At 37.9% G+C, this 10,971-nt stretch overlaps 1 protein-coding gene across 1 annotated transcript; it reads left to right on the top strand.

The window, feature by feature from the left end:
- The first annotated feature begins 3,707 nt into the window (after window positions 1–3,707).
- On the top strand, window positions 3,708–10,558 carry LOC126829390 (uncharacterized). Its single transcript, XM_056102943.1, has 7 exons — window positions 3,708–4,000; window positions 4,968–5,247; window positions 6,409–6,975; window positions 7,672–7,826; window positions 8,457–8,697; window positions 9,326–9,418; window positions 9,872–10,558. Exons 1-7 carry the CDS (start codon window positions 3,740–3,742, stop codon window positions 10,462–10,464), a joined length of 2,190 nt encoding a protein of 729 aa, XP_055958918.1. The 5' UTR covers window positions 3,708–3,739; the 3' UTR covers window positions 10,465–10,558.
- The last annotated feature ends 413 nt before the right edge of the window (window positions 10,559–10,971 follow it).

Below are 10,971 nucleotides of genomic sequence, written 5' to 3'. Positions count from 1 at the left end.
AAGGGCATGACCCGAACCGAGGACGTTGTCGATTAGAAGTGGTTATTCTAGCATGCCCACCCCCAAATAGACAGATCTGTAAAAATCACGTGACTATCAGTCGTATCTTCATAAAGCGAAACTGTACCGAGCGCCCGACTTAGTATCTCAAGCGCTCGACTTAATATCTCAAGCGCTCAAGATATTATTTTTTTTTTTTTTGCGTGTCCTAAATCAGCCACCGTAGATCTATTTCAGATTTAACGGAAAAACCTAATTATTCTTGTGGTACGTCATTCGCAAACGCACAGTATTATTTTATAAAATGTAATTGTTGATTGATGACAGAAATGAATTTGCGCCTGAAATATACTTTTTTGGGGTGATTCTAGTTCAAATACGGACAGTAACATTCATATCTTTAAACGAGGTCATTTCGGGACTACCTTGGTTCAATTTTATTTCAGTAATGCTGTTGCGCCTAGGGGTCTTTGGCAATTGGAGGAAATCGGGGTACCGGAGAAAAGTCACGGGGTTGGACTGGCGACCCTATCCGTTGTCACGTACCAGCGGGGAATCGAAACCACGTCACTTGTCTCAATGACAAACCTTATGGTTTAATAATAACACAATAATAATTACAATTTTTTGCCAATATTCATTATTACGTACAAATGGGGCATCGAAGCCACGCCACTTGACCCAATGACAAACCTTATGATCATACGCACACGCGTTAATCATTCGCCCCCCCCCCCACACACACACACACACACTGTGAGGAGTATGCGACGATGTTGCTTAGTATTACGTTATCGTTATTGTTAATATTGTTATCATGATGACCCTGTGACGGGAAATATTAGACAATGATTAACCATTTAATGATGATATATTTGTTCAATTCATACTATTGTTTTTGGATATATAGATAATCAAAAAATATCAACACAAGTTGATAAAGTAACAAAAAACGAGGCTCTGCCGAGTCGAGGCTCTGCCGAGTTTGTTTTTTTTTACTTTATCAAGGAGTGTTGATTTTTTTTGATGTCAGAAAAGACGAGTAGGAGATTTTATTTATCACCCAACCCCTTCTTACATGCACAAATAGATAAATATAATTCTTTGCTGTAGATTTCACTTTTACTGAACCTGATTACATTACGGCGTAGTGATACATTATTTTTTGACAGACATTTTAATATATACTCATCAAAAAAAGAAACGCACAGCCCATTTTTTATCATTTTTTTATTTGAACGAGATCGTTATTTCCATGAATCTAAATTGTTTTAATGTCATTATGTAAGGATAAAAGAAATTCATTATTGATTTTAAATGTAGGGTTTATACTAATTGTGACTAGTCATACTTTTTTTTACCGAATTTGTTTTTGCTTGATTGCACCAAGACAATCTGCACCAGACGTCCCCCGTTAGCGCTGTTTTGAAATACGCCGACACCGACAAATCCGACTTCAATGGGTTCAGACACATAGGGTGTGACCACAGCAACGCTGGAGAACAGTTTGGTTCAGCGACGAGTCACGGTTCCTTTTGCAACGAGGCGATTGTAGGGCGAGGGTATACCGACGACGAAATGTCACTATGCGTTTCTCTTTATTTTGAAGAGTATATATATGAGCACAACCGTAAAGCTACACTACTTTGTTTCACAGTAAACGATGAACAGATAAAAGTTATGCCGACACAAACTGATTTCAACAGATGTGGCATTCACATTTAGGACTTTATTTTCAACAAATGGAAGATAATGGGGTTAAATCTAAATATCAAGGCCATCTCCAGATTTCGTTAAGGTCTCTCTCTCTCTCTCTCCCTCATACTAAATATATTTGTAAAAATATATGTCATGTATCTCATGTCATAATAAACTTACAGCGTGTCAGATTGATATAACATTATATATTTATCTTTGGTTATCGTGAACTTATGAAATATCTTTTTACCCAGATATGAAATCGTTCTCAAGTATTCTCTGGTGCACTTAGGACCCGGCAGTTACCCTTACCCTTAGAAATGATTGGGCAAGCAATTTCTGTCCTGAATTCGTCTGTCACCAAGTATATGATATAACAAATGAGGACGAACAGGTATATCATATCTCAAACAGGCTGCGTAGTGTTACAGACTGTGAAGAGGTTTACAGATAAAATAACGCAAGGCACTCTCTTTGTAAGTAATCCTTGGATGTATTAAAGATGCATTATGTAAGAGCTAAATCTGTCTGATGCAGATCTTCATTTTGGCTTTAAATGTTATATAAACTATTATTTAGACATTTATTTACATGACACGCCTATAATCAACTCTCTAGACCATCGGATAACTGAGATTTGATTTAAAAATTGGAGAAGCGAGACTAAGTCTCGAATAATTAGTTTAATTGTTACGATAATAAACAATCAATGACCAAACCCCAAACAGTGATAACTTCGCTCAGATAAAAAGTAATTTGAATGAAGTTTTTAATTTTTAAAAGGATATTGCAATTTCTAGTCAATTATTTTCGGTGAAATACGTAAACTCTCCAAATTGAACGACAATCGATATCGTGATTTACATTCAATTTTTAAAAGGATATTGCAATTTCTAGTAAATTATTTTCGGTGAAAAACGTAAACTCTCCAAATTGAACGACAATCGATATCGTATGCTTAGTCCATTCTACATGGGTCTTGTGTTTTCATATTTTCGTTTGCGAATCAGCAATGTTTAAGTACTCTGAATTGTCTTCAGAGATATGTTTTTCTTAAATCATCACAAATGGCGATCAAAACTATTATGACCAGATAGTACTCGACCTATAGGTAAATCCGACACTCATCGTCTGTTCATTTTCATACATGTCCATGAAGTATTATCGTTAATAAATCACATCAACGAAGTCAAATTTTAACAAATATATCTGGAAGCGAAGAATGCAGTCGCCAGATTATTGGTGGACAGAGATTACTACCAAATAAGAAATTATATACATATATCAACAGAAAGTGAAGTATGCAGATGACAGTTATATCCTTTTAAATTTTGTCATCCAAGGACTCAAATATTATGTTAAACCACTGTAATTATCAATTTTTGATATTTCGATTTAGGCCCCTTTAGGTTCGTGGTAGTAAGCGGTTGATTCGTTATTGAAATGAAATGAAATGGGGTTTAACGCCCTACTGTTCTGCTCCTATACTGGGCTACTGAACACGGACATACGCCATACAGTGTGCTATGAGGAAAATTTTGCCCGGGCAGCGGCACTATGGCCTACTCTTATATCGAATTCCAACTGCCAAAGGATCTTGTGCGTGCACGCCAATGTATACACGGGACCCCGGTTTTTCGTCCCATTCGAAAGACTAGACAACTGTCCTTGTCATGCCCTCCATCCTGCACCACTCACAAGGGGAAACCACGTCGGAAAATCACGATGAACTTTCTCGGTCAATGCAGGGATCGAACACGCGACCTCCCGGCAAGTGAGCTAGCGTCTTTTCCACTTAGCGATCATGGCTCCTGATTCGTTATTCCCCTTACACAGATAAAATACAATTATTCGAATCCTTGCATTTTACCTTAGAGATTGTGGATCTCTTACTCCCGAAAAAATGTTGATGGGAAAGAAAGAAGTAGCGGGAATGGGGGCGCTCAATGTCTTTTTATTTTTGGTGTGTAAATTGCAAACCTATGCAAACAAACGTGATTTCCTTTCAGAATCAAATTAGTCTTTGATGTAATAGATAGCAATGATGTCACAGTTTTATGTCTACTACGTCGTAGCATTGCTGTGTTTTAAGACAGGAACAGTAGCTGGTGGTGATGACCTGACAAGGAAAGATAATCAGAAAGGTGTAGATGTTGTAGAAGCAGTAGTTGATCTCATCAGGAGCAACTGTATTTTTCCTTCTGATCATGAGTTCCTCCGGCGCCTTGCTCTGGTGCAGTCTGACTATGGTGAAGATCAAAAGGCGTATAGCAACCCGAAATATCATGGAGGAATATGGCAGGTACCTACTTTATATTTTTTTTTAAAATTCTTCATATCATACCGGTTGTATTGTGTCCTATTATTATATACTGAGGCGCAATGAAAAGCTACTACTTATTTGACTAGAGACAAAATAAATCACCTTTTACATGATTGTAGGTTGGACATTATCAACAAAAGAAAAAGAACAACATCTCAGAAGGTCATAACAGCTTTACTTTACAGAGGTGGGGGGACTAGTGTTCTCGAGTGTCGGGCTGCTGGTTGGTGACTTCTGGCTTGCGGTCGTGCCAGGAGTGAGAGAGTGAGGCCTGGAGAAACGGGCGCCATCTCAACCTTGTGTGTTTAGTCCGTTTAATCCGGTTTCCTCCCATAGGAAAGACCCCCCCCCCCCCCAATCCGGGCGTGTACGTTAAGCATAATGAAATAAGACAACTTGTCTGCGATATCACCATCGGTTAAAGCATACGTAAAACACTAATAGAAGAAGATGTGTGTGCATTTCAGTAATATGTGTGTGCATTTTTACCAGTCACACATACCAGGCAACGTCGTCGCATGGAGGAGATAAGCCTCTGAAATGATGCTTTTGGTGTCCTCCTCGCGGTGGGTTGGATGGTCTAGTGTGTGCATGAAATCACAAGGTCTCTTAGTGTGTCAAGTGGCGTTGTTTCGATTCACCAATGGTACGTGACAACGCAATTTCCCCATTGTCTGCACAATAAATTAATATCCTCAGTTTGCCGGCTGGTCTAGGTTGTGCACGTTAGAACTTTAGGTCCGGCAGTAAACAAGTGGTATGGTTTCGAATTTCGATCCCAAACTTATATGTGACAAGGAGTGCGATCACCTACCCAACCCATGTGAGGTTTCTCCCGTTTTCACACACTGTTAAAGAGTCCTACGCACAATTATTGAAATAAAACTGTTTACGTTGTGTTGAGTGGACGTTTAACCCCTTTATTTTCGCTCCCTCCTATTTTCAGATTGACCAAGATAAATACAATATTATTCGCAGCTGCCCAGGAAAGATGTCTGCAATATGCGACCAGATTAATTCAAATTTAAGCATCGATTGGCGTCATACTGACTGGGAGGATTTGAGAAAACCTCTCTATTCGGGACTAGCAGCTGCTCTTTATACCATGTACGGATATCAGAGTGACGTTATACCGTCAAACATTTATACACAGGCCAGTATCTGGCAAGTACTGTTCGCTCCAGGTCAAAATACCTCTGTCTTTACATCAATTAAACCATTCGTTTGTAAGTCATTTATCTTTTCCCATGTTTGTATTATCGTGTGACAATGTCGTATATTCCCGTTCTTCCACTCACTACCGTGCAGTATTTCTATTGATGTTTTAAGTCAGGACCGAATTAAAGCATCTAGATGTCGAAAAGTTTATTGTGACTCCATATATGTATACATAAACGATACTAAGCCGTAAACTATTTTTCTAAATCAAACCAATTTACGTGTTTGCTAAATTTAAAATAGGTTTTTGTTTTTAGATTTTCTTATCGCACAAACCAGAACGGTTGAATTCAATTGCGATTAGATAAAATATTACATAACAGATTAAAATATTAGATGTATTAAATGTATTTTAACATTTATGAGATAAACATTTCCTGTTATTGCAATAAACCTTTGGCTTGTAGATTACAGATACGTGTATCGTTTGATAAGCAAGTTATCGTTCACTACAAATTTATATAAATTTACAATCTTTGACTATATTGTCATCCTCAACACCCTTGACAACAATATCTTACTATATATAGTCACCCTCATCACTCTTGATGTCAAGCAACCCTTTAATATGTACAGTTAACCTTCATCGTTACGTCAATTTAATGTGGTTACAATGAATATCATAGAGATAAACAGTGCAGTAGAAATAAATTGACGCCACAAGCCCACCCCGCACACAATTTCACTCTAATGTATGCTGCCGGATGGACGAAACCGAATATTATCATGCTTATCAAATTACGGTATATTACATGGTATCGGGAGTTCTATAAAACATAGTATTACATGCTATCGAGATTTCTATAAGTCATAACATTGCATGGAATCGAGTGTTCAAAAAATTGTGGCATTACATAGTATCGAGTGTTCTATAAATCCTGGTATTACATGGTATCGCGTGTTCTATAAATCCTGGTATTACATGGTATCGAGTGTTCCGTAAATAATGGTATTACATGGTATCACGTGTTCTATAAATCGTGGTATTACATGGTATCAATTGTTCTATCGAGTGTTCTATAAATCGTGGTATTACATAGTATCGAGTGTTCTATAAATCATGGTATTGCCTTGTATTAAAACTTAACCGATATGCTAGAGCATCACATATTACTAGTGCCTGTTACCGCGAAGTCACAGAATCATTAATATTATTATTATTTATTTAGATAACTGTGATTCCATGAAACTGGATTTGGCTTTTATTATCGACGATTCGGGAAGCATCGGTTTTCAGAACTTTATTAAAGTTCTAAACTTTATGACCAATGTAACAGAAGATTTCCCGATTGGAGCAGATAATACTAGAGTTGGTGTGGTGGTTTTCACTGGTTTGCCTGATTTGGCGTTTGACTTTAAAACGTATTTTACCAAGGCCGAGATACAATCGGCAATAATGAATATTGCATACATCGGTGGAGGGACCGGCACAGCTGATGGGTTAGATCTGGCAAGGACACGGCTATTTAACGAGTCGGCGGGATCGAGGATGGACGCTACAAAAGTTGCACTTCTGATTACTGATGGTTATTCCAACTCCCACACAAACACTAAAATGGCTGCTGGGAAACTTAGAGATTTGGGGGTAACTATATTCGCTATAGGTGTAGGTGATTCCTTCATAGAAGAATTAAATGATGTTGCTACTCCCCCTGTGTGTACCCACGTATACAGCATCAATAATTTTGATGATTTCCACACGATCCTGAATGCAATACAGAAAGACGCATGTACAGGTGGGTTATTAGATATGAAAGAAAAAACGAGACCGATAGAGAGATGTGGCGTTTAATCGATATCTGTGCGCAATTGTCCAAAAACAAACATGCCAAGTGTCATGCCGATCATATTTCAATTGACTGGATCATAGGCTGTCTTTTGAGGAGTGTCGTACACAAGAACAATAAAAACAGAAAAGATCAGTAGCACTTCATGACCAGTGCTTGGTCAAAAATACATCTACAATTAGCAACGCTTAAGAACAGACACTAAGCCAACATTTTAATTCTTACATAAGACGATTTCAGTCAAAAAACATGAAGTATACTTCGTGAATTTTGAAAACTTATTTATTCCTCATCCTTGTAATAAAATCAGGAAGGTTTAAATAGTCTTTGTGTGTATGACATATCTGAAACTGACTAAAAGCGCATTATAAAATAGTATACTTTTTTGGGAAGAAATGGTGGCCATTCAGGGCGGAGATCTATTCTCGAGGTAGGCTCTCTATGTGCAGAGTCTCTCTAATAGTAAGTGCAGAACCGCAAAACAAAACTGATAGATAAACCGGAGACAAACTAAAATACACAGACATTACATGAAATAAACAACAAATATTAATTCGAATGGATCCAGGGGCCAGCCCTAATTCATTATAATTACCACAAGGGCTTAAATCGCAACCAAATAAAACGTTTTCTTTTTCTTTTTAGCACCACTGATTGTAAAGCAGATAGAGCAGGTTGTAAATGGTACAAATAGTTCAATCCCAGTAGAAGTTAAAACTAAAGTCGATATTCCAAAAAACAATACCAATACAGGTCCTGTGATGGCTTATCCGAAGACATGTAACCAAACCACTATCATTGTACGTCACACACAGACGGGCGTTAGCCTTGAAGTATAATATTAGGGGATATTTTTCCGGGCAGTGGCGACTTCGCTTCTATAGCAAGTTAGTTTGTACATGGAGTATCTGTTCCTTATCACTAGACGGGCCATCGGTACTGCAACACTGGCAAGGGACAGGAAAACGATCCTGGAAAATTCTAGGGAACTTCCTCGGCCATCACCTGTATCGAGTCCGAAACCTCCTAGCTAGTACCCAAGCACCACCCTCGTCGAGGCCCTGTGCTTCCCGGTATTAACAACACGTTTACAACTAGAAAGTCGCAACCGAACTTTTTTTTACAGTTCGATAGAATGCGATTTAAAGTAGGTTACAACGCAAATATCTAATATTTTGGAGATTATTTTCAAAAAATGATATCTCCGATAAAATGTGCAGTGTAAACTGTTAAGTTTGTACTAAATATCTGGTGATTTGGAAGGCGGCTCCACGCCTCCCTGAAAACATTTCAAATCTTCATTTTGACTTTATTTATTTATTTTTTTTCAAATTTTTCTCGCCCATGGATGGAAACCAAGCAAGCCAATACAAAATCACGACGCTACACATGAGTTGTATTTTTGCTGAAATTTATTTATATTTTTGTAGACGGAAACTCTTTGTGGCATGGTGGAATTATTTGCATCATTTGAAACAAGTCATCCGGGTAAAGCCTTCTATGAGTATAGTGGTGTAGCCATCGACGGTTTGCCGTCCATTATGAAAATAACAGGAGATTCCCAATGTCGACCATTGTATGTGTCCTACCAAGCCACTTCACTTCTCATTGAAAAATGTCAAAATTTAACCGGTCATTTCACAACCACTTCGGTCTCTGGGGAACATCCAGGTAACTATCAAACGAAAATTTCGCTCTCACAGGTTCGGTAAATGTTGTGCTAAAAACAAAAGTATTTAAGTCTAAAGACTACGACACATTTAAAGCCGGATTTCAAACCCGGAAAGCTGACACAGACATTAACGGGCACAGATATAGATTTTGTGTCAACCGCAGAGATTCAGTAAATGATATTTGAGTCTGAAGGAAATGGCACATTTAAAGGCATAATCTCTCTAATGCCCGTCATTTTGTCTGGTGCAGAATTTTTTGTCAGTATTTTAATTATATTTATAATAAAAGCCCGGCACAATGTTTAAACTGTCCGATACACTTCTAGTTCTGTCTGATTTTTGAGGACGATTGCATAAATAAAACGTTGAATTTCAAAAGCATCTTTAGGTTTGTAAATAATCTCTCAAAATCTAAGAACCTTAGTCGATACTAGCAACATCCACAGATCAAAAATATCATTATAACCTAAAAATCTCTACTATGGTTGAGGAATTACCACAATTTGAAGATTCCTGAATTGCTGGAAAAATAGAGAACCAAAGCACACCAGGTAGTAGTGAAAGTGTTTTTACCAGGTAGTGAAAGTGTTTTACCAGGTACTGAGATTGTTTATTGATTTTACCAGGTAGTGAGATTGTGTGTAGAAGAAATGGTAAGGAGAGAAATTGTACGATAGCAGATTTTCAACTGAGTAACTACAAGGAGTCTCTATGTCCAGGTAAAACCTATTATATATATACTTTTAGGTCCGTTTTCCATGTACGCTTTTCAGCAGGCCATTACATTTCCATTAGATCGACTGTCCCCCCGCGAAAACGCATACATGCAAAACCGGCCAAAGTAGCTTCAATTTTTCCAATAAAAAGGTCATGTTATGGATTACTTGAGTTATCTAGCGCTTTGGACCATAAGGTTTGACACTGCGTCGTGAAATGGTGTGGTTTCGACCTCAAGCTTCCAAGTGACAAGAAGTAGGATCGCCTGTTCAATTTATTGGGCTTTTCCAGGTGTTCCAATCAAGTATTCAATTACCTTTAGTTATTTTTTTGTTATAAACATCCTTTACTAAAACCGTGACTTCTCGAAGGTGGTTTTAGGACCTACTTGACATAGTCCTCATATATATTGATATTTTATCATCTTTTATACAATGTTTTAAAATATTTTTCAGATCCATGGGGAAATATACCTAATCCATGCACTCCTAAGTCGGCTTCACAAACTAGCGCTAAACTATTTCATCCTCACCCTGTTGATGTCACCAAGTTTATTAAATGTGACGATCTTGGAGAGATGTATGTCACGCAATGTCCGCCTGGTAAAGAATACGACGATGAGGTGGCCGAATGTGGAAAGGAAGACGTCATCAAGGTCGACGGGAAAGACAAGCAGAACCTTCCTGACAGTTTGAACCATCTGTGTATTGATGAATTGAGACCAGGCACCCATTTCTACGCCCATCCAACAAACAAACACCAGTATTTGGAATGTGACCTGTCTGGACATGCGTGGGTTTTTGATTGTCCAGCGAACCATATATGGCAACAAGATGGCTTATCTTGTATTGTAGATCCCTTGTATACCACTAATCCATGTACTTCCTTGGCTCACACCCTTGGTCAAAATTACTTCCCCTTGCCCGATCCCAAGAAATATATAAGCTGCGACATTCACAATAACATGTCTATAAATGAGTGTCCATCAAACACAAATTTCTCTGACGTACTACACAAATGTGTTGAAGATGCTGGAATCATAGGATGAATTTATGTGTGTTTTGTTACAGGAGGGGGGCTGAGATCAGGGTTCCATTAGCTATTAGTGGAAGATAAATTGATAAAGCTCACAATCTACACTATTTTGATTTGGTTTTTTTTTTTTTGTTTTGGTTTTTCGGGGGTTTTTTGGGGGTTTTTTTTTTGGGGGGGGGGGTTAACTATATATTTATTCAATAGCATGTCCACAATAACTTGTCTATAAATGAGTGCAGTGTCGATCAAACACAAATTTCTCTGACGTTCTACACATATGTGTCGAAGATGCTGGAATCATAGGATGAGCGTAATTTATGGGTGTTTCGTTACGGGTGGGGTGGGGGGTCCATTGGCTATTAGTGGATGAAAAATTGATAAAGCTCACAATCTACACTATTTTGATTTGTTTTGTTTTTGCGGGTTTTTTTTTTGGGGGGGGGGGTTGTTTTTTTTTTTGTTTTTTTTTTAAAACTATATATTTATTCAAACAGAATATGATTGGGGAATAGGTTTGGCC

This window comes from Patella vulgata, chromosome 8 (genome assembly GCF_932274485.2).
Source record: "Patella vulgata chromosome 8, xgPatVulg1.2, whole genome shotgun sequence".
In the NCBI taxonomy this organism is placed as follows: Eukaryota; Metazoa; Mollusca; class Gastropoda; family Patellidae; genus Patella; species Patella vulgata.
The sequence above is the reverse complement of the archived record's forward strand: the minus strand, read 5'-3'. Positions and strand labels throughout refer to the sequence as shown.

Excerpts from the sequence above, each read along its gene's own strand:
- LOC126829390 (XM_056102943.1), top strand. The coding sequence starts at position 3,740 with ATGATGTCACAGTTTTATGTCTACTACGTCGTAGCATTGCTGTGTTTT. Across the intron at positions 5,248-6,408 it reads ATCAATTAAACCATTCGTTT|ATAACTGTGATTCCATGAAA; the intron begins GTAAGTCATTTA and ends TTATTTATTTAG. Across the intron at positions 8,698-9,325 it reads GGTCTCTGGGGAACATCCAG|GTAGTGAGATTGTGTGTAGA; the intron begins GTAACTATCAAA and ends TGATTTTACCAG.